Genomic DNA, 24,221 nt, shown 5'->3' on the forward strand with positions numbered 1-24,221 from the left:
GTCCCCTGATCCAGAGCCACACAACAATATAAAGTGTTCTTCGCTGAACCATACCACATCCATCCACCTGGTTTCATGGTCATCCATCCTGTAGTTGTTGTGTTATCCTGCTGACTAACAAACAAACACAGAAGATACTCTCACACACTACTAAAACTACCACATTCCGCTGCACTGGTTCCTGTTAAAAGCTCAAACAGGTCAAACTCATCTACTTCCACTTCTAACAATGCTACAACTAGGGAGCTGCTGCATTGACGACCAGCTGCTACATGGAACTGACCTGCTCACCTCAGCACCTGCAGTCCCTGCAGAGCTGACCGGAGCTCACAGGAAATAATCGGTGGGGCTGAAGTAGAGGCGTTTAGCGACCTCCTGACGTGTGTAGTTGTGGAGGATCCAGGCCTGCGTGGGACTGTGGTTACAGTACTCCACTGTGGGGCCGTAGGTGCCGTCCTCCAGACGGCTGAGGGTCAGGCATGATTGGGTGATGATGTGGAGGAAGGTGTGCTTCTGCAGCGGGTTGGGGAGGTAGAGGGAGACATTGTGGTGAAGGTGAAGCCAAGACTCATTATTTATTAATCCATCTGACCTGAAGGTTTCCAGTTTTATAAGAGGTGATTAAAATTTGACCATTTTGCTGCATTAGCATGTTGTATTTAAAAATTCATGACTTGTGAAAGAAAAGGTTGAATTCCTGCAAACTGTCAGTACTGAATCGGTCAATTAGACACTGTTTTGGTCATGGACCCTTGTTAGGAATTCAATTCACCATGTTAAACAACATTCTTATGCTGCCACACAATGTAACAAACTGAATATAAGATGAGATCTAAAAACATAAGAATATTATCAGATCAACGCTTCATACAAATTTGTTTTAAATGAGACAAACAATCCAATATTTGTGGAATAAATATAAGTGGAAGCAGTGAAAGGAAATAGATTCTTCATCGATCACCCATTTGATCTGATCTTTGAGACAATATATATTAAAACTAGAATGGCACTGAGAAGAGTGGATACCACCCAGGCACAAGAGTCCCCTTCTGAAACCAAATTTAAACCTATTTTTATTCAGATCACCAAATTTCAAATTTCAAACTCATACATATTAGTCCCCTCAATGTGCCTGACTTGTTTGAACAAGATCTGTGAATTATTGACTGAGAAATAAATGACAATCATCTCACAATGCTAGTGATAAAAAAAATCTGCACCAAAATGTTAGTTCTTTCCTGACACATAAAACATCCTTCCACCAAGTTATGTTTAAATCCGTAAAGTAGTTTTTGTGTATTAATCCTGCTAAATGCCTGACAGATGCAGATGAACACTTGACCTCCTTGGATGAGGTCACTACTGTTTCCCAAATTATTTGTCAAGAGTTAAGTGTCTTATCGGTTTGAATAAGTTAGTGCAATAATTCAACCTTTTCTATAAAGTGATCAAAGAATTTTCCTTCACATCTGTTCATCTATAAATAGAATAAATATTCAAAGCTGGAAACCGTGTAGACGTGAGTCTTACTCACATGTTGGCAGCAGAAAGATCTTTGTGAATAAGACTTGACAACTCTGAGTTGGAGAACTACAAAACTAACACAATATTTCATATGTAAACCTGAGTGAGAAGAGCAGCTGGATGAGGAGCAGATAATGTTTGTAACTGGTGTGTTCACGTGAGATTGTGGGAGACGAACCAATAGAAGCAGCTTCTTTCTGGCTGAAGCTACAGATCAGGTGAAAAAAAAGGGGAAAGCCATCTGCTACAGTTGTGAATGAAGATGGAGGGAAGGTGGAAAAGTGAGATAGTGTATATTCGTGTGAAAGAGAAACTGATGAGCAGATGAAATGTTAATGATTCTGTAGGCGACCAGGATTCAGCCCCTGACTGTCACACCCGGGCTAAAAATAACTTCCACCACTGACAGCGGTGAAACCCCAGTCCTGTTTACAACAGAGACCAGATCTTAGTTCATGAATTATTCATTTTGTTCATAATGCTCCCAGAGAACAAAGTGTAATGAAGGGGTTTCTTCCAGGGTTTGTTCAATGCTTGATGGAAAGGCCTCCGGGCTTCCTCACCTCGTCATGTCCACACGTCAGCGATGGAACATTTCAATAACTGGATGTTCGCTGTGGACTCTTTCAACCCTCTACCTTTAAATTGTTAATATAAAAGATGCTGTTTGAGGTGGATGATCCATCATGTACTGAGTTTACAGTCAAAAGAGCTTCAGGAGAATGTGTTGAGTTCCTCCTGTGACATTCAAAATGTCTCAGAGTTTCCGCTTCCGGAGACAACATTTATTAATAGATTAGAGTGAAGTCTAAAATGACAAAGAAAACAGTATAAAGAGTATAAATGAACTCAGATCAATATGCAGTTTGTGTTTTTTTCTTATTTAACCTAATTTTAGTTTTCGTTTCACCACTTTGAAATTGAATAATAGTGTGAACTGGATCTATTTTTCCAAAGTGCCCATATTCTAGTCAATTACAGGTTCAGAATTATTTCTACTGGAATCTGTTTACATGCTGTGATGTTCAAATTAGTCTAACACTGTACTGCTTCCCTGATCGAATATTAACTCTGCTGAAGTCATGATAACAATGATTGATACATCAATGACACAGTTCTGCTGCAGGAGTCTTAACTGACTGGAGCAGGACGATTCACAATGGGAATTCTTTATGTATTTATGATTTGTAAATTTCTCTCCATTGTGGTAAAAACTGTGTGTAGGCGGACACGTTACATGTTAAAGGAGACTGAGGGAAAAAAAGTCTGTCCTCATTCGTCAAGATCCAGCCATATCATAGCTACTCCACTGATATGACTATCATTAATATTACCATCATTGTTGGCCTAAAATTAATTATCAGCGTTATTCTTAGCATTATCTTTGTTAACTGTTGATGTTATCTGTGCTGTTGTTATTATTAATGACATTACACTTATACGTTTCTGGTCTCCCTCATTCCCTCCCTCCCTCCCTCTCTATGATTCTCCTTTCGATCCAGCCAGCTGCTTCAGACGTCCACTCACCCAGACATTGCTTCTGTTTGAGATTTCTTCAATATTTTATTCCTCTCCACCGTCTTTAAGTGTTTTACTGATGTAAAATTTCAATCAAACATTTTAAAGTGCCTTGAGATAACGACACAGATATTGCGCTAACAAATAATACTAAATTGACATTGAATGTAAACATGGTGTTCATCCTGTGTTTTCTACCTTTGCTGCAGACTTTGGCCTTTGTAACTTAGCCGACCTTACATGCACAAACAAGCTATAGGTCACGCTACAGGGAAATGAAAACCCCATGGTGAGGCCACTTTAAACGATCTAATCTCTAATGACCACTACCGCGACAGGATATCACGATACTGGACGCACAGGTACAAACTATAGAGCAACATTCAGAAGGTGACGACTCTACCATCTTACCTCAAAATCATACTCCCACTTGCCAACATTCTATGTAAAAAATACAGAACATCAGGAGAGAATAGCTGCAGGCTTGAAAACAACTCAACTTGTGTGCCGCTAGAAAAAAAACTGGTATACACCACCACCTGGTGGCTGAGCACAGGGCAACTGAATTTCCCACTAAGCACAACAGAAATCCTCCATGTACTCTCCTCCACAAAGCAATCTCACCAGACACACACAGAATCAATCCATCAGCATTTCATCTAAGTCTCTTTCAATACAGCAGGCGACAGGAAGCAGGACTGGCTGCCTGCAATAACAGCCTGAATAGGGATTATCTGGCTACTATCGGGGAACACAAATCCCACCTCAGCATCGTACTCGAACATCTGATTTCCCTTCATGTGGTGACACTTGAGCATGACGACGGGGCCGTTGAGGCGGGAGACGTCCAGACAGAGGTCGTCTGTTCTAATTTCTTTATCCGCCGTGTATGAGAACACCTGGAAACAAGACGTCTCAGTCAGGGGATGGGAAACACTGGCAACATCAATCACCATCATGCATCCAGTAAACAGTGGGGGTATATCACAGAATTCAATACATTCATTCTTGATATTATTGTAGATTTCTTCATGATTTATGAGGTGCCAAACATGGTTTAAACTTGGATTTTTGGGTTGCGTGTATTTCTCTAGTTGTAATGACAGAGGAAGCCATAATTAGACCAAAATACAAATGATGCCTTGGCACGAATCCTCTTAAAATAGCAAAGTGACCCACAGCATGGAGCAACATCAACAATGGACTCCGGAGACAGCAAAGAGAAACTTGGCAAAAACCCCAGAGTTAAATTGGATTGGAAAACACACACAGACTTAAAACACACAGTTAGCAACCAAAGTGAGCTCAAATTCTCGTGTATCACAGATAATGAATTATCAAAAGCTCTTTTGGTTGTTAATTTAAAAAAGAGATCAAATTAGTCTCCACTCCATTTACATCACTTTTAAAGTTCTGCCAGTTTGAATGAGATGTATAGTAAACAAACAGCCCAGTCCCGTACAGACTTGGACTCAAAATGAAAAATACAAAACAAAGGATCTTGGAATACTATTTGAGGGGCCTTTATGTACTATATTAATCATGGTGTATGTGGTCGATAACAATAAAGTTTGGGTTTTTCTCACCTGGTTTCCTCCCATACCGTGACAGTTGAAGAAGCCGACTTTCTCGTTCTCCTTTCTTCCCATGTTGTCCACACACTGGTTGGTCTCAACATTTCTGATCTACCGGCAAGAAGTTCACAGCGTTATAAGTTTATTTGGCTCATAAATTCATTTTTATTATGATCAAACCTTCCTCATATTCCATTTTACCTATTCCAAGTTTACAAAATGTAACACTTAGATTTATTCATGCTGTGGTATGAATCCGTCACTCCAGGCTGCTTCTCTGAACAACAAAACACCAGCCAGGTTGACCCTGATCAATACTGTCTCATTAAAATGTGTTTTTACTACACAATTGCACTTTTTAAAACTATATTAAAAATGTTGAATCAACCAGTGTATAAAATACGCCTCATGAATCAAACTGCTTTTTAGCTCAAGTTCATCCCAAGTGTCTTGCCCATTACTAAGAATTGTGAATTTCCAAACTGTGATGTTGAAGCATGGGTTTTCTGAGTAGGAATTTTACTTTGAGTTAAAATCATGTGTGAAACAGTGTCACCATTTTTTTCCACAGAGCTAAAGCTGAGCTGGCTCTATATGTAAGCAACTCATTGTGCCCATCATGCAGGAGCAGAGCCGCATTCATAATTAAGTGATATAAAACCTAATGGTTCCAGCTGTTAAAGAAAGGCTGACTGTGTTGGGGGGGGGGATGAGAATCACTCAGTAGAGGTTGCGGTGGTTTAGAGGGCGACGAGGAGCTGAGGTGCTGCAGTACAGCAGCACAGATGAATATATCCTCTCATCCTCAGCAGTGTGAAATGATAAGGGATTACAAGCTCTTTCACCAGGAGTTCTTCAGCTGACATTGCTTGGAAGTGGCTTCCATCTTTTGCACAGGCTGCACTCTGCACGTCAGCTCTGGCTGCACTGCTGTCGACACAGAGCCGTGGGCATCAGGAGTCAAACTCGGGCAATCAATTATCCTATTTTTTCCCCGTGTGAGTAGGAAGTAACTTATAAAAGGATCTTAAACTTTTGTTATCTTGAAAACAATTAAGTATGAATTCTCATGCCTGAGCTTCACATTATCAGATTGTTTCCACAATATGCTTTTCATTTCTAAGGGGACCACTTTGTAATTCCATCACTGCCCATTCAAATAATGATCTGATGAAACGTTTCTACTGTTTTTTAGATTAATACCACAGGGAAATACTTCTCTGCATAAAATGTATTTTAGCTCAAGTACAATACAAACGTGTGCCATGAGACTGAGTAAAATGGATACATGAACAATCTTTGAGCTTATCGCCTGAAGAGGAATTAACATCCGGTGGCGACGGCCAAAATTACCTCACACACAGATTCTGCATATTCACAAGCAGCATCAGTTTAACATGAGCCTAATCTCACCAAGCATAGTGTGAACATGTGATTCAGAACAATACCAACTGTATGAACATCCCCTTGTTTGTATATCATATGCATTCAATAAGAACATCTGAGGATATTTGCTTTTTCCATCTAATTTAATTCCAGCCTTCCCTGTATTCTTAGATTTTCAGATTTCTCACAGTGCAGTATTGTCTTTCTAAAAAAAAAAAAACAGCCGAGAAGCTGCAAGCCGGATCGGTGTGAATGCGGAGGGAGCTGGTTTATCTGCTGCATTATGGGAGATCAGAGTGCATTAAAGCTCATACTTCACCAAGTGAGTAGTATCTTCTTGGGATCTGGGAGTCTGGGTAGATGTTCTCCAGGTACCAGGAGAACGGTTTGCACTTCAAGGCCTCGCGGAGGGCTTTACGGGAAGAGACGTCTCCGTAGTCGACCCTCATCACTCCTGCAGGGGAAATGCAGAGAAATAGATTCAGACAGATGAAAAACTTCACATCATCAGATGTTATTCACCTCAGTATTTACATTTGTACCTTCTGCAAGGAGGCTATGTTGTCACCACTGTCCATGTGTTGGTTGGATTATGTGTAAGCAAGAATAAACAAAAACAACTCTTACATATAACTCTGTGAATCTGTTGAATTTAAGGACAAAAGGTCTGCGCTCTCCTGAAGGATATTTTCTTTTGTCCTGAAAATAGATGGGTTCTCTTTATTCGTTGCACCACCAAAACTTAACACCAGAGGGACCCTTTATGAAGAGCTATTTGGGTCATGATAGAAAGACGTTCTATTAAATGTTGCATAAAATACTTGATTGATAAAAATCAAAACGTGAAGAAAAGTCACATGAATGATGTCACATGTGTGGTACACGTGTGTCGTGAAGTATTTGACACTGAACATGAAAACTGCAACATGCATCAGCCTAAATGAAATGGAACACAGAGGAAGGATAAGACGGGGACGGAGCACAGACACTTACAAACACATCAGGCAGATGGTTTCTCCCCAGAGAGCCTCTTGAGGACTCAAAGCTTCCATGTACATTGATCCAGGGGGTAATTTATCATGAAAGAGCATGATTGCAATGAAAAGATAATTTTCAAGCATCCAACAGTAAGGCGATGTATATTTATCTCTCAAACACGAGGCAGACAATGCAAACACCACCCTCTATAATACCTACAATATCGTACGCTTTAATCTGGGATATAGAGGTTTCAATTTGGCAGATAAAAGCAAAGGGCTGAAGGCCACTCCTCCTCCCCTGGCTCTCTCTCCCCCCTCTCCCTCCCTCTGTCTGAAAGGTCTGAGCATCACATGTTGCAGATGATGAATGGCCTCTTTGATCATGAAATCACCAGTGAAGAGGAGGGATGAGGAAGGGAGATGCACTTTTAATAGGATCACTCCGCGCCACTCCCAAATTCAGCCAGCGCATCCTACTGTGTTGCTCTGAGGCCAATAAGCGAGGTCTGGCAGCAGCGTGGCCGAGATCATTCTCCCTAATGTCCTGGAGGAGCAGACAAGCCATTCCAGGGCCATGATATGCAGAGAGGCTCATCTATCACAACCCCCAGCCCTGTCTGCACACAGTTCGCCATTGAAAATACTGCACGAGTCGAAGGGGAAGGTCACAATTTGTGCGACAAGATTCGGCAGCTTACGAATGATCCCGTACAGGTTGACTTGAGATTTCCGGGACACTGCTGTCTGCTAAAGGGTAATCACATTACTTAATCGACAGATGGAGAGCTACTCATGTCTCGGTCTCGCACAGTCATATTGTTCTAGTTTGTCCGTGTGCATTTAGGCTCTGAGGGGCTAATTAATTCTCCTTTGCAGACGACAAAAGCAGCATTTAATTCCTATGTGAAGCAGAGTGAAAGAAGAAAAATACATTCTTAGATGAAAGAGAGTATCATTAAGACAATTAACGTATAAGAGAAGAAAAGTGCTTTCGTTTCACACTAATTTGGTAAATGTAATATGAACAAGCTCTTAAGTAGCACAGAGAAGTTTCATAATGCAGTTTATTCATATCTGCTTTTGAACAGCAGTGCAGCATTAATGAAACTTCTTTCATTTCTGACTCAAAAATAATTTCCTTGAAACTTTAAAAACATGAAGAATTCATGTCATTTCAGCATCTATCTACTAATCTACCTTCTAGTTCAACAAACCTCTGTCCGTCTGTCTGGAAGTGGAAAGCATATTTTGCAAGTAATTTATCTCATCAACTTCACACCTCAGTATATCTGTGTCCTGAATGGTCAGCGGAAGTGCAGTGTTGATTTGGACACGCGACTCGTTCAATATTAATAACTTTTGAATAAACAGGACACCAGCGCTCTGTAGCAGTCAGTGGGGGCGGGGCAGTGCGCCTGCAGTCTGTGGACCGAGTTATTTTACGTCCTCAGACACACTGCAGCAGTGGCCGTCAACCATCAGCCGATAATACATGTTCAGCCAGATCATTGTGATAATCTGATTATTTATATTTGACTATATTGAGCTGACCCAGACAACCACTTCCTCTTAAGCGATTTGTCTTCAAAGTAAAAGCACAGTGTATATCGAGCAGAAACGTATACGAAAGGCACATACGTGAACAGTAATAAAGCTAAATCAGTTTCATTTTATGAAAATCATTCATATGATAAAAATCTTAATAGCAGATAAACCAGGTAGGATGAACTCAAAGTTTTCTTACTTCACTCTGCACCATTGACTGTTTATAAAAAGCTCTTCACACAACGTCCAGCACACAAACATTAAAAAGTGACAGTATAGTGTAGAGCTGTTTGAGGAGGACTCACTAATGACGAGGAATAACTCTGAAGTAGCTCCGGAGCATTACCTCAGGACACAAACAGGCAGGTGTAAACAGGCACTGCATTAATAATCCAAATTTGTCCGTGTACCTGGTGATATGATGTAGAAGAAGTCTTTGAAATCATCCATCCAGACCTCGGCCAGGCGCCTGTTGTTCTTGTTGATGACTTGGCCCGTACCTCCAGGGAAGCTGTACGGGGTGGCCTTCCGGAAAACGTGGCCCACGTGTGAACAAGTGACAATTTCCAAAGAGCCCCCGCACTGCCAGATCTGCAGACACGTGTTGAATTCATACAGTATGTGTCAAGAAAGCAGACAAACACAGTCAGTACAAGCTTACAAAAACATTGGACACATGCCAGTTCCCTTAATTGATGCTCAGGTGCTCAAATGACAAAGGAATGAATTCAAACTGTCACCAACGAGGACAGTTTGCTCTCAATTCTAGAGCAGCGCAGCTTTCAGGACGAGGGAGAAAAGAAGAGATTATCGAATGAGGGACAGTTTTACTAGAAATGTGTTCGTCACTGGACGCTGCAGCAGAGTAGGCTGCTCTAAAACTGCAGCACACATACAGTAGACTGTATGTGAAGAGGAATTAAAGCAAAACCACACCACATCACAGACTGGAGACATCATTAATCCAACGCAGGAGTAAGAGTCACAGTTTTAAAGATTTTGTGTTTGCTGATTCAAAATGGATCAGAAAACTGATGAAATGTGTATTTTGGGGGGAGGGGTGATCTGGTGCATACCACACACACACTGGATGCCGCCCTTTGCTTGCTTAGACATGATTAGAAAAACCAGAGGATGCCAGCACTCATACTTGCAGATGAGCTTTTTCAGCAGTGTAGGTAATTAATGGGAAACACTACTCCTCGCTCCACTCTCTGAGCAGCGCTTCACATGAATTACCTACACTGTGGCAGCCCATTCCCCCACAGCTACCGCATTATATTGAATGGAGTTCTGTGGTAAACACAAAGTTGTGTTGTGTTGACTACAGTCAACAACAAGCCTTACACCGCATGTTAAGTGATGAAAGCACTTTACGTTCATAGCGCGACGAAACTTCTCCAACAAATGGACTACTCCACCTTTGTGTTATTTATGTATAACAAATCAAACAGCTCAAGATGGACGGACCTGGACAGAACTTCTACTCAGATTTTGATCACCACAGTGACGAATCTTGCACAATCTGAGCGGATGCTGTGAATCTCCTGTTGAACTAGACGTTCTACACGAGTCTGACTGGGGAGGCCGCTGGAGAAGTCATTGTCATGACGATTGCTTTGTTAAATGGTGCCATAACATGCTGTTCAAACTGGGATTGACTGCTAGTAAGAGGCCAAAGAGTGCCAGGAAAAGGTCATCCCAACTTTTAAACAAATACTAGCCTGGACTGTTGATACAAGGAAAATTGGGTTCATGGATTCATGCTAAACCTCCACAGAAATCCAGATTCATCCGGTCAAGTTATCGTATTCCAGTCTTACGCTGTCCAGTGTCGGTGAACTTGAGTCGACTGCAGCCTCTGATTTCCCCCGACAGTCTCCTGCTAATGTCGCACATCTGCCTCAAGGGTCAATGTGTTCTGCATCCTGATGCTTTCTGCTCATCGCAGCTGTATAGATTGATCTGAGTGACTTCTGTCTGCTCCAGTCAGTCAAAAATTAAGCTAAAATATCTTGGAAATCGCCATCTTGCACCTTTTACATAATTTGAAGCCAGAGTCTACACAGTAGTCGTGTGGTTTAGAGCAGTAGTACTGAGGTCCCAGAGACACCACTCACCATTCAGTCACAGCTGTCAATCACGACATTTCACCCTGTTTTTATAGCATCAAATAACCAATTAAGACCAATCTTACTGTTAAAATGAACACAAACATCCGAGTGATAAGAACGAACTAAAATGACAGAAACCATCCTTGACTTCTTTTGTTTGGTCCATGTCCCATCCATTAACATGGGAGAAATTGAGTTTATGGCCTATACTGCAGCCAGCCACCGGGGATGATCAAGATGATTTGGCTTCGCTTTTGAGAGGCTGTCATGTCGCCCAGTGTGCGTTCAGTGTCTGAGCTGTGAAGAACACAGAGCTTTGTTGTGCATGTGGAGAAACTTGTCACATAGTTCAAAAGAAAACAAAAACACAGACGCAATTAAGGGAACTGGTATGTTTCCATTGCCGCCTCCTCCCCCCCCATCTTTCTTTGTGTGCGACTTACTCTGAAAGACATTTCCAGGTTCTCTCCCCCCCAGATATCCATCCCTGGATCATAGCTTCCTATTTCTTCAAAGTATGATTTGTATATGGAGAACAACCCTCCTGCCATGGTGGGAGTCCTGCAAGAGACACACGACAAATGAGGACAAACATTCTTTTGTAATATTAAGTCTCTTCTTGCTGCATCAATTTGTATCTCGGCACAACTCTGAGGAACATTCTGAATATAATAAAAGACCAATTTGTTTGACAATTTGATAGCAAGCCCGGGAGGGGAAACGACTTGTCTTTAATTAATCCCATGTTGAAGTCTGCCCTGAATTAAGGATAATGTTTGTTGCAGGGATTTGCATGCAGGCGACAAATTGAGCTGTGAATTGCACTGCGAATCCAAAAAGTGCAAATGTGAGCAGACTTTCTATTTTTAAACTAAATGAGCTCATTCACACTTACACTACAACAGAGCGCAATCACAACAACACAGATGTGGGACGCACAAAGGGAAAAATATCTAATTCTGTCCACAGATAAAAATGGCACTTTTTAATCTTCTTGTGAAGAAATCCTAATAACCAAGATTTTTCTCTGTAGCCGGCTGCTATCAAAGAAAACCCCATCGACAGCTCTGATGAAAAAATGACAAGTAAAATCTCTACGAACTCACAACAATGTCTTTTCACCTTTTGTATGTGATCAGACGTCGTCTCGGTTCATTCTTAAGCAAAAACATTGCTCGAGTGGAATGTCAGACACACATTCACTTCCCCAAAAAACGATGACTATCTAGATTTTACTTCAGAGGACATTTTCTTTGTGCACCTGACAGGAAGCGTTCTGTCGCCTTTGCGTCGATCCATCTCCCGCTGGGGAACAGGGTACCAGCGGAAATTCAGCTTCCAGTTGAATCCACCATAAGTCATATCGGAGCCGGCCATGTATTCAAACGTCTCGTCGCTGATGACATCGATGATAGGGCACACCACTGCTGACCTGAGAGACACCACGTGAAATGTAAAAGTCAATGTTGAGATAAAAATGTTTGTGAAGCATCACACCGTACATTAAAAATACATTTTACAACAATGTGGAAAGTTAATTTCCCTTACTGGTTATATGGTATTGCTTTTATAAAATCAGGTTAAGATCTGTGACCATTTCTACGGCAAGGCCCAGCAGCCCCCTTACATTAAAACATAACGTTACTCAGCTACACCCTGGTGGGATTTACAGGTTTTTATACCCGTCAGTTATCATACAGCGGTTATAAAAGCCTACAACATGTTGATGGTTCCTCCCTGACCCACACCCCATTGTTCCACCAAGTTTCGTGGTAATCTGTCCAGTACTTTTGATGTAATATAGCTAACCAGCAGACATTAACTTGATTTAACTACTGCAATAAATAGTTTTTTCTTGCCTTAATACTAGGACTGGGCATTCTACACTAATGTAAATTGACATTTTATCATGAACAATGCTCCAGTCCAACTCTATAAATTCAACCCGACTGAAATTAAACTACTAACATAAAAGGTTTGAAGTGTGCAGACTTGTCTTTTAACTGTTTATAACACTTCAGTTTTTCAACATGTGATTTTGAACAAATTTGCTATATTGTAACACAATGTATATCAGTATTGAAAATAACATTAATATCACAAATCTGATTTCAACCATATCTGGATTTGGATTAAGCTATACAGCGTACTTCCTGCACCATCTCATCAGTCTGCAGCCAGAATTACTGACGTCGATACACGTGCAGCAGCATTCAGTAAAAGTGTAATGGCTTCCTAATGCAATATTCTAAGGCACATGATACCAATCTCTTCCTGAGGGAAAATAAATGTGTCTGACCTCAGATAAGATATGGATCGAAAGCGTATCATTATTAATCCATCCATCTGTTCTTGTCACATACACAGTTCTTTTTTTTTAATACATGCAAGTAAAAGCCTCAAAAGACATCTTCATGTTCTGATAACAGCAACCAAACAACTTCCCATGTTGACATTAACAAATCCGGTTTAATAATCACTCAAAGATGAAGAAAAAATAACTAAGAGATATTCTACACATTCACAAAAACATACATGAAGATATATCCTTGTTCACTTTAATCTTGAGTCTATTAGGATCATTTGTGGCAAAGTTAACATTTCAGATCTACAGGAACTGGAACTAGTTTCCTCTGAAACAGCAGCAGGAGCAGACAATGCAAAATGATAATCGTCTCCTATCAGCCGTGTCAGGCTCTAACAGCGTATTTATGACTGACAGGCTGCTGTCCCATCAATATTCAGACAGAACTTTGGCTGTAGCTACCCATGATGCAACTGAAGTGAAATGTGATCGTACCACTATAAATTAAGCATGTTTCAGGACTGAATAGGCAAAAGATTAAACAGATTTTGAAACAGTATAATGCTCTCTTCTAAAGAAGAGAATATGCTGATTATTTCAAATTAAAAAATGAACATCAAGTTTGATGAATTCATTCTGGTGGATTTAGACTCTTACCTGTCGTCTTTAATGCGGGCCAGCAGGGGCTCCAGCCAGCCCACCGTACACTCGCAGTGAGCGTCCAGGAAGGTGATGACCTGACCTTTGGTGGCGGCCGCCCCCCTCAACCTGGCTCTGATCAGACCCGACCGCTGCTCCATTCTCAGGATCCTTACGGGCACCTCCAGAGTTCGCACGTAGTTCTCCAGCTTCTTCTTCAGGAAGTCTGAAACAGAACAGCGAGAGTCCACAGAGCTGAAACAGTCGGATAAAACATTAAATATGTAAGTCTGGGCTCTAATTCTGACGACTGAAGGTCTCTAGATTGATGGCTGATTATCATCTGTATTTAAACTTAATTTGTAAGAAACTGTTAATTACCTCCATCAAGGAGCTTATGTTTTGATCAGCATTTGTCTATTAGATAGCAAAATGATGCAACAACTACCGGACAGATTACTACTGAGTATAGTCAAAAGATGTGGTAAAGGTCAGGGAAGAACCCATTAAATATTGCTTCGGATCAAGTGAGGATTTTCTTTGTCTAGTTCTTTGACATTGCAAGACAATTTCTCAAAGAATGATGTGTCAACGTTGAGGAAACATTCAGACATATTAAGGGGGTTGGTGTTTTTTCACCTGCTGTGTTGTAACAAATAGGACTGGAAACCTGGCTGAGCAATTAATTCTACTGAGTGCAGTTCACATTAACAGATTCAAACCCACAATATAAAAAATGTTGTGAGATGCAGCTCCACATGTCAGTTTACTTGGTGCCTTTGTGATCACCTGCTTCAAATAGCAAATTCTCATTCCTATTGCATTTAAAAACACTTTTCTTATATCATTCTTATACCAGGATAGGTGATCCTCTGAGTGTGTATCAGGGATTTGCCTCCCACACTCTTTACACAGATCCACAGCCATGCCTTTAAAATGAACATCCTGTATCCTTGACAACAGAGTTAAACCTTTAGAGTCTGTCAGAGACGAGCCGCTGTACATTTTGTGAGCTGCTCATTAGCCACAGTACCGACCTCGCTCGCTGGCATCGTCCACGAGCACGATCTCCATGAGCAAGTGTCTGGGGGAGCGGTTGATGACACTGTGAACGGTGCGCAGCAGGGTGCTCCACGCCTCGTTGTGGAACACGATGACGATGCTGGTGCTGGGCAGGTCGTCCTGGTACAGCTTGGTCTTACAGCTGAGAGAACGACAGCCGGAAAAAAGGATCATAGTGAGGCAGAATCTAGCTAAATGAAGTTACATGAAGTTTGATTATCTAATGTCACTCAATAGACACGAAGATATTTAGGTTGTCAAGAAACTTAACCTAAATAAAAAGAAAATATGAAGAAATGTGATTGGGCACCCTCTCAGATTCATTTCAAAAACCCCAAAATGATGCTGATCCCAAAACTTGCACCTTCTGGTTTAGATTAATACAAACTACATTTACATTTGTCATACATTTCTCATTTAATCCAGTAGAACAATTCCTATTAGAGCTTCTTATACGTTTGATATTACTGTAAATTTAAGCTAGAGTTTGGTTATCCTGGAAAAGTTAGCTAGAGCAGGCTCAACTTGCTAACTTCTATCCACCGTCTCTGCTTTAGTGCTGCAGTGAATTCGCATTTGGTCTGAATCAAATGATGTGTTTATCTATTGAGCGGGATCAGAAGAGGATTTCAATAATTAGGCGTTTCAGCAAAACCTCATAAATCCTACCTTTAAATATGAATGTTTTGAACGGCCAACATTTGATCTTATTTTGTTATTCGAGAATAATTCATGAGTCATTACAACTAAACTGAACTCATTTGCATTCAATATCTGAACAGAACAGTTTGTACCCTTATACTTAAACCTTACCCTCTCTATCCGAACTGAAACTATGGTGTCAGTGTTGAGCAGCAGTCACAGTGGCTCTACCTGCCTGTAGCTCATTATCCTGTGAGAACAGAATCAGAGTGTATCCTGCTGCTATCCGATGCTGCAATCATGGTATAATGACGAACACCTCCAGGTAGAAAGTGGAAAAAGTAAAACCGGTGTTCACAGATGTGTCAGCGTGCCCTTGGTTTGAAGGGATGTCTGTCAAAACCAGCGGGTGACAAGGTGGTGTGCTGTTCTGGATCATGGATCATGTTGAATAAGGAATGAGCTGTATTACAGGAGGAGAAGAGGAGGTGGACTGGTCAGAGCAGCCCGCACGGTGGGAGCACAGAGTGCGAGGTGACGGAGGGTGAAAGAAGCCATCAGAGCAGACAGCATTGCTGGTTCACTCCTGTCTACACAATGTGACAGCGCTGACTGACACAACTGGGCCAGAAGGCTGCCTTCAAGACAACATGTCATCGTCCTTCAGAGGGAACAACTGGCAATTCTGCACGACTCTGGATTGTTCTCATCGCACAGCTGGGGACATTTTTTCAAGACTAAGCTGTGCTCTGTAATTAAGCTGCTGTTATATTTATATATAACAGCAGGGAGGAATGAAGATATAATGGAGCAAAAGCACAGGTCTTCTTTTGCTGTATGTAGGCAAAATATTCTATATACATGCATCCCTGTATTGCAAAACACATCAAGTGGCGTTTTCTTAATAAGGCATCCCGAATGTACCAGTGAAAGAAAGACATACTTATTTCCTATGTGACTGGCAGGGCCTTTTGGCATCCACTTAATTAAAGTGCTGCAGAGATCTGGCATTCAGCTGGAATATTTAAACCTGAATCACATGGGTAATGTCTCCGAGAGCGAGAGGAGAATGCCTGTGCATACCAGCAGCCCGAGATGAATGTGCTCATGTTTCACACAAACGGCCCTCTGGATTTTCATTAAGTGCTCAAGTGGATCTTGAGTGACAGTAAACAAAAGCCTTCCTCCATTCAAATGTCAAGTCTGACATACACACTGGATGGATCTGATGGATTCCGTGTTGAAACAGTTCCCATAATTAGAACAGTTTTTTCCCCACATGTAACTGTTATTAATACAGGTGGAAATTAATTAACTCATTTATATTTAATTAAAACCATCAAAATAGTGTTGTTCTGAAACATTTCATCAGCAGAAACAGCAGCTTGCATCACTGTTTGACAACCTGTTGACTCTTAAACCCTGCTGCTCTGCTGAGCCATCTAATAAAGTTGTATCAACAGTAAAGCAGTTTTTTGTGACCCAACATACACAAGTCTACTACACACATTACGGCATGAAAACCCCCCAAATATGAAGACATAAAAATAATTAAAATGTTAAGCAATTTCATAAAGATACCACAGCTCCCTGCGACATGTGATTGGTATGTAAGGTATCAGAGTTTAGAGGCAGTGGAGGACTCGGTGTTTAGCTGCTGTGCTTCACAGGTTGGTCATAGCAGTCTTCTCTTACACGACAGGAAGCAACGCTGACAAAAATAAAACTACACCAGCAGAAAAAGGTAAAGAATAAGAGGAAGAAACACAGACAGAAATGTTTTATCACTGGCTTATTTCCTGCAGGACCATCACTTTGAGCCATTAGGGTTCTTCTTTGCGATGACAAACCCATTGCAGAGGGTTTTTTCCCCTAGTTTCCTGCCGAATTTATCACAGTTACCTACAATCTCTGCAATCTCCCCCCAGGAGCCATCTGAGAACTCCTATACTAGGGGATGATCCATTTGGAGAATCTTGCACACAGTTTCAATCCTTGTTGAGAAAAGACACAGTGCCTGCCATAAATTCAAAAAGTTGGGAGTTGCGAGACCCAAAATGATGCCACATCAGAATTTGTTTTTTTTATTTGGACAGGAACAAAGAGCATAACCAAGTCTTGAAGCTGATCTGTTGGAAAGCAGACATGCGCGCGTGTGTGTGTGTGTGTGTGCAGATGTTAAAAGAGTTAGAAGTGTAAGTCACAGCATGCATCTGGAAGACTACCAAGCTTATACGCACCCATCCAACCTCACATCCGGCAGACTCCTGTTGAGTGCGATCATGTCACTGGCCATCAGATTGAACTGGTTAATCTTAAAGAGCTCCTTCATCTTCTCCTGCTCGTCCTTGGGGATGTTCACCGACTTGCCCATCTCGCCTGGACCCTCGTGGCTCCGAGATATCACAGCTGGAACATAACAGAGAATAAAACAGAGGGCATGAGAGGGCAAGTCTAACTTTAAATGTATATTTCTCAGCATATACTTTCGCCAAGGCCCAACATTTCCCTTAAGCCACACCGAATTGCACACATTCAAAGATATGCCAGACCATATTCCATACATGTTTACCTGGGAAATCAGTTAAAACATTGAAAAATTGCTATGTTTAAGATGCTGCATCCTACCACCGGATTTGTAATTGGATCTGCACCAAATTGCAAAGGCTCATTAATCAGTCCTCAAAGCATGCCTGATTGTTTTTTATCAATTACTTATGAAATACTCTCTGGGAAATCAATGCGAATTTTGAAAAGCCCCATCTCACCCCTTCCACAAAAGTGGAAATTGGTCGTAATCCTGCTAACAAACAAACAAACAGACAAAAACATAACCTCCTATTAATCAAAATCCTTCACTTGCAGACTATTTATTTATGGGGGAACAATGTGAGAGTAGCTGTTACATAAAAGTCACCTAAAAATTGCATCTCCTTTCTAAATGGAACTAAGAGTAATGAACTGTCTGACCTGGCTCACTCCTTCTCTTCACTCCATTCTCACCAGCAGAGGAGAGGAGTTAAGGTGGGTTTTCAAAAAACTCCCACTGCACCACAGATGAAGTGTTTATTTTCCCTCTCCCCAGGGGAGTGTAGTAAAGCATGCTGGTTTTATCTCTGTACAATCTGTTAAGTGTTATTCTGTTATAATTGTAAAAAAGGAGGCCACAAACATTAGGTTCCACTTCAATGTGCATGTACCAAATGGATATTAGGGTTTTAAGAGCATCAGGATGTGCACATATGAAAAGTATGGTATATTACCTTTAGGAACACAAAACAAATGTAATAGGATTCTCACTTGCACTATTAAAGCCTGAAAAATGTTACATCTGACGTCACAGATTGTGAAAAAAGCACAAAAGACATTTCATACAGAGTCAAGGCTCTGCTAAACCTCTACTGGTTCCTGTGGCTTGAGCTGGCCGAGTATTAAGTGGTGCACAGGCTGAAGAAAACATTTTAATTTGATATATATATCAAATTAAAATGTTTGATTTGATGTCATCCAATGGTTTTGAACTAAGAGATTCGGACAATGTATTAATAGATCAGGTTGTGAGGAAGCTAAATCCTTCCTACAGTTACAAGCCCCGCTTGCTTTAGTTAAGTGCCTGCAGAACATCAGCAGTGCTGTTATTGTTGCTGCACTGAGCCAAAGGTAAATAACCTCCTATGGATTTATGACCTTCTCTCTCTCTATATATAATAACTCAGTGCAGAGGCAGTGATTTCAATGAAAAGGGGGCCACCCAGTTCACATTAGCTGCCTGGCCTTTAGTTAAAAGGATTCCTTACACCCCCTCATAGAGAGAGAGACTGGTTTTTCAAATGGTGCTGCTGACACGCTCCATTTGGACATGTCAAATCGGATGGATGGAGCTCAACAGCTGAGCTGGATGACAGTAAAACGTATCCATCAGAAATATGCTCAGCCTCTCATCCATCAGTCTATGTATGTACTAATAAACTTTTCGGGCAACATCTTATACAAAAAATTGAAATAACCTTTCACCAAGATCTTACACACAGGGCCTTTGATTTATAAAATGGATTACAACTAAAGAACATGTGGAACGGTGCTGTCAGATGTGAAACAATCAGATAGAACACTTTGTGACTTTTGTAGGAGCCAGTCCCTCAGGCCTTGAAATAATAAAGCAAACTGTCATTCCCCATTCAACACAACCTTTCTGGTCTCTTTATAAAACTTTAACTTTATTTTCAAAAATATCTGACAAATTCCTATTTTTCGAGCCCAATAAATTGATGTAATGCAGCAAATAGTCAAAACTAAATAGTAATAATATGTTGGAACAATAATAAAATACATTCTCACCTATCGTCAGTTTAAAGTCTGTCAACCTAACGGCAATCTGCATGTCCCAGAATATCATGCAGACACAAGGAGAAGAATATGGAATAATACGATTCACATTAACATAAAAAATAAACTATGGTCTTTTCTTCCTTACCATAAATGGTTCTTCAAAGTAGAGGTTGCTATTGAATTTAGCACAAACATTCTGGTTTCTAGATGATCACTCGGAATTGCTTTGGAGCTTCTGAGAATTCTGAATGACAACTATTGGAGGTTTTTGCCAGAATTTAATGAAAACGTTCATGTAGCTATCAAGACAACTTCATATCACATTAGTTGCTTTCAGACGCGCACTGGACTCCGCAGATCATCCGCATTTTCTCAGGAGGGGAAGGGCTGTATTCGCCGGACCTCCTGGTATAATGTCAGTAGATTCCCTGCTGCGTTCTCGCATCGACTTCTCGATGTGAGAAAGCAGCAGGGGATCTTCCGCTGGATTCACAGCGAGCGAGTGGGGGGTCGAAACTGCAACCCTGAAACTTAACTCAGATGGTTAACGTTAGCATGCTGATGTTAGCGTTTATTACCTAAGCCCAGAATATCCTCACAGACCCACCAACAACATGGGATTTGTTTTTAAGCCTTTAACTATTCTTTTGAAAGATCAGTATACCCAATGTCAGCATAGGTATGGTACATTATGCAGACAGTTATATAAATCTCTGGCCACAAACACAGAGTCACAAAGCTCTAAACATGACTTCTCTACCAATGAGTCCTGGCCTAGTCCTGTAAGGAGTGATTTAGGAATCCTTTACCTTTGTGGGGGGGGGGGGGGGGGGGGGGGGTCTACCTGGTTGCTAGGTATGACACTTACTTTGTGTAATGAACATATCTGTGGAAGAGTTTAAAAGATATTTGGAACCATTGAATGAAAAGGCACAACTGGATTATGGGAGAGTCAATGGGGAACGGGGATCTTTATCTTAACCAGTCTCGCAAAACCACCCATTTCATGGGAGTTTGATGCTAAACTGCTGAAGTATTTGCTACAAACTACCTCCTGATGCAGCATTGGCACATGTTTCATGTGGTTCCATTAAGCTCAGTTAACAGAAAGAACAAAGAACTGAATATGTTTACACTGTAGCCAAGAACCTTTGTAGGTAACATCCTTTCTTTAACATTTAAATTAGCACATCCCTTCAAACAACTTAGCTTTATTATGTCAAGCTAATGTAAATCCTAAATAAACAATGAACAGCAGTGACTGGCCATAAAGTTTGATGTGGCTGAACTGACGTGAGCCGAGTTGTACTGCCCGAATCAGGAATTTGAGGCAAACATTCTTTCAACTGTCATTATCAACCTGGTGAAGATCAATATCATGGACTCCTGGTCCAAAACTGATGAAAAGGAGGAGAGCAGACGAAGCATCAAATCATACCACAATCTGAGTTAAGTCATTTTAATTTAAACTTGCATTAATTAAATAATAAAAATTATTGATATTAAATGTTTAATGAAATTTCTCCATATAACGCCGATATGACCAGCTTCAGAATTGTGGAGCCTTTGCCCAATTATTGGTTAGTGTAACAACCCTTTACTCTAGGTCAGTTGGAGCAGCTACATCTTTAAATATACAAATCGTTGACATGCCAATAAACCTAGCACTAAACAACAGGTAGAGAAAAGGCTCTATGGAGCATTCCAGTGCCTTTCAACTTACTATTTTGGTTTAATGGCCACAACTTAAAATTGTAGATCGTCTCATCGCTCACCTCTGTATCACAGATGTCCTAGGTGGCTGTTTTCAGAAAGATGTCCACAAATACACAGATAATAGACAGTGTCTTGCTGAGGAACACAATAGCATTTTGTCGCTAAAGAGACCGATTATTCTTTAAAAAGGACAAGAAACTTATGGACGCAACTGTTGGAATTACATTTACCAAGTGGACAGAAACACGACTTGACATAAAAGCTGCATGCCGATATGTGTTCTGGCTGTATTATAGTACACTGTGGGCTTACAAGTTTGCCCTAACAATTTAATGTTGACATGAGTGATTGTTTAAACACACGATTTGATTGGCTGGGGCCTCCGTTGCCGCATTAAAGATTAAATGCTCAACCTCTGCTGTATGCAGCACAAGCAACCTGACACACAAAGCAGTTTGGCAATGCATGACATTATCCCATACAAAGCGAAAGAGCAGCATTATGGTTGAAGCCTCCACTAAGTTAGAACAATGTTTTCTAAACACGTAATTCAGTTCAGCCTAAGATGCGTTTAAAATAATTTAAATTTGAACTAATGTAAAATACAAAATAGTGACTTTTGAACCATACAAGCAACAACTGAATAATAATTATTTTGTATAAGCAAACAAAAATGGTTCCGTAATGATCAAATTGGGTTCCAATTCAAAACTGAACGTGTGAACCAGTGTCACATTAAGAGTATAGGCTCTTCAGTTCTGGGCAAAATGAATAAGATTACACTTTGCACTGACCTGGCAAAAGAACTGCAACTGCCTGTGAAAGAAAATATTCTCAGCACTCAGTTCATTAATTATATCATCTACTTGGTGAGCAGTGTAACATTAGACGTTTGCATGGTAATAAGTGTCAGTAGCTGGCAGCTCTGCCTCATTCTAACCTTAAAAGCAGCTTAGCAAGCCTCTTAGAAACCTGCTTACTTGAGGGCATGTGAGGAAAGGAACTCTGCTAAAGCCATTCTGTGGTTTAGGATGATCAGCACCACACACACGAACGCACATACACGCTGGTGAAAACTTACAAAGGTGAATTAGTCCTATCATCATATAATCAAATAAGAAATAGAGATTTAATACATCAGAAAACTCTCTCTGAGGATCAGAAAACTACCAATTTGTATGTTTTACATTGGTCAACTTCATTGAGTTAATGGGATTCATGACAGATGAGGACTCTGTAAAACAAGTGTGAAAAAAATGGAATGTATTAAGTCAACTGCTTAAATTGACAGGCATGTCCGATCCTTAACAGAAGGTTGCGTCTACCAGATTAAAAAATGAAGCAAAAAGAGGAATTGTCAAATAACCGTCGCTTCACTTATAAAGTGGGGTTATCAAATACTGTAATCCCAGTTTGAGAGGATTCTTTAAGGTCTATCCATAAGTAGTCTTATAATCTTAAAGAGTTGATAAGCTTAAAGAGCTTCCCTGATTTGATATTACTGCCGAAACCTTTTCTTTTGTACATTCAAGTACTTAGAAAACTAAATCAAGAGCTCAATTTCAGGATGGAAATTGGAATATTAGATATTTTTATAACATTAACATCATGGCCCTTTTGGGAAAAGACTGAAGAAAAATGCATTCAGAGTGAGATCTCACTTTAGTGCAAAACACACTCCACGTTGTTTTCTCAGTGAGTAGTCTCTAATCCTGTATTTATTCCTGATTAATTCGTTAAAGAAGTTAACACACCTGACACTGTTCTTTTTTTTTTTTTTTTAAGTGAGAGGTCTCTGTGTAGAAATCAGAACACTTTAAAATGTATTTGAAGAGACTACAAGGTTGTTACATATCACATCAGATGGGTTGTCTATTAAAAGTATAATCGTGTCTTTATTTATTTTTGTAAAATTACTTATCAACCTTCACTCACAGCTACATAACCACAGAGTGATATGGTTACCCTGGAAAAAACATGCTATGAGAAAGAAATAGAGTTTAGAATTTTCTGTGCAGTACATACAGAAACACAATGTTGTTTGTAGTAAACTGGAAAAGCTTAATACAGTTTCAATGATCTACACTTTCTAAAGACGATGTTTTACCACCGCCCTTTAATATATCACAAATGGAAAATCAATGCAAAACATCAAGAACCAATTGTATTGCTGAAACACTGCAAAAGCCTTTGAAATGCAAAAATGAATATTCCCTCTCCCTCTCAGAGAAGTAGGAAAAAAATCAACTCACTGTAAACATCTTGATTTTCAAGGGAAAACATTACAATGGAAAAAAACGCCACAAGCAACATTAAAGCTCAAAGGGAAAGGGAATGGAACAGTGTCCCAGTCTTTATCTCATAATGGACACCTTATACCTTTAAGTCTACATCTCATCCACTCTGCTGATGAAAGGTGTGGCAGAGCTGGTGTGGACTCACCTCGGAGGGCAGGGAGTAGCGAGCGGTCTTTCCTGTCATCGCACTTGTTACACTCGCTGAAGTAGAGCAGCAAGAACACGTCCACCAGCACCCACACAAGAGAGGTGGTCAACACCACCTTGCAGTAGACGAACCGCCGCATCACCTCCCCGGGATGTCGGCCTGGCAGCCAAACAGGGAGGGTCGCAGCGAGCGCTCAGGAGCACTCAGTCTGCGGAGGAGACGTTTGAACTCGGGAGACAGGCTGAGAAAGAGAGCAGGGTGGAGGAGACATCCTACAGGGGAGACAGAGACCGAGACAGAAATCCTGATAAATATTTTTGCCATCAGGATAAATGTCATCATGAAGCTGTAATGATATAAAATCAATAATCTTACAAAGAAATGTGATGTCAGCAAAAATCTGTGAGAACTAAAGTCGATCAATATCTGCCTCCACTTAAAG

General features: G+C 40.7%; 1 protein-coding gene across 2 annotated transcripts; it reads right to left on the reverse strand.

The window, feature by feature from the left end:
- Positions 1–327: 327 nt before the first annotated feature.
- galnt13 (UDP-N-acetyl-alpha-D-galactosamine:polypeptide N-acetylgalactosaminyltransferase 13) lies at positions 328–23,918 on the reverse strand. 2 transcript variants are annotated; one of them, XM_053440205.1, is made up of 11 exons: positions 23,777–23,918; positions 17,530–17,698; positions 14,623–14,789; positions 13,604–13,811; positions 11,903–12,073; positions 11,085–11,202; positions 8,938–9,118; positions 6,317–6,456; positions 4,629–4,727; positions 3,807–3,941; positions 328–510 (listed from the first exon to the last, which is right to left on the reverse strand). In XM_053440205.1, exons 1-11 carry the CDS (start codon positions 23,916–23,918, stop codon positions 328–330), a joined length of 1,713 nt encoding a protein of 570 aa, XP_053296180.1. The 2 variants fall into 2 exon arrangements, with proteins under 2 accessions (XP_053296180.1, XP_053296179.1); XM_053440204.1 differs by having other exon boundaries at positions 328–513.
- Between the last annotated feature and the right edge of the window lie 303 nt (positions 23,919–24,221).

This window comes from Pleuronectes platessa, chromosome 14 (assembly GCF_947347685.1).
Source record: "Pleuronectes platessa chromosome 14, fPlePla1.1, whole genome shotgun sequence".
Taxonomy (NCBI): domain Eukaryota; kingdom Metazoa; phylum Chordata; class Actinopteri; order Pleuronectiformes; family Pleuronectidae; genus Pleuronectes; species Pleuronectes platessa.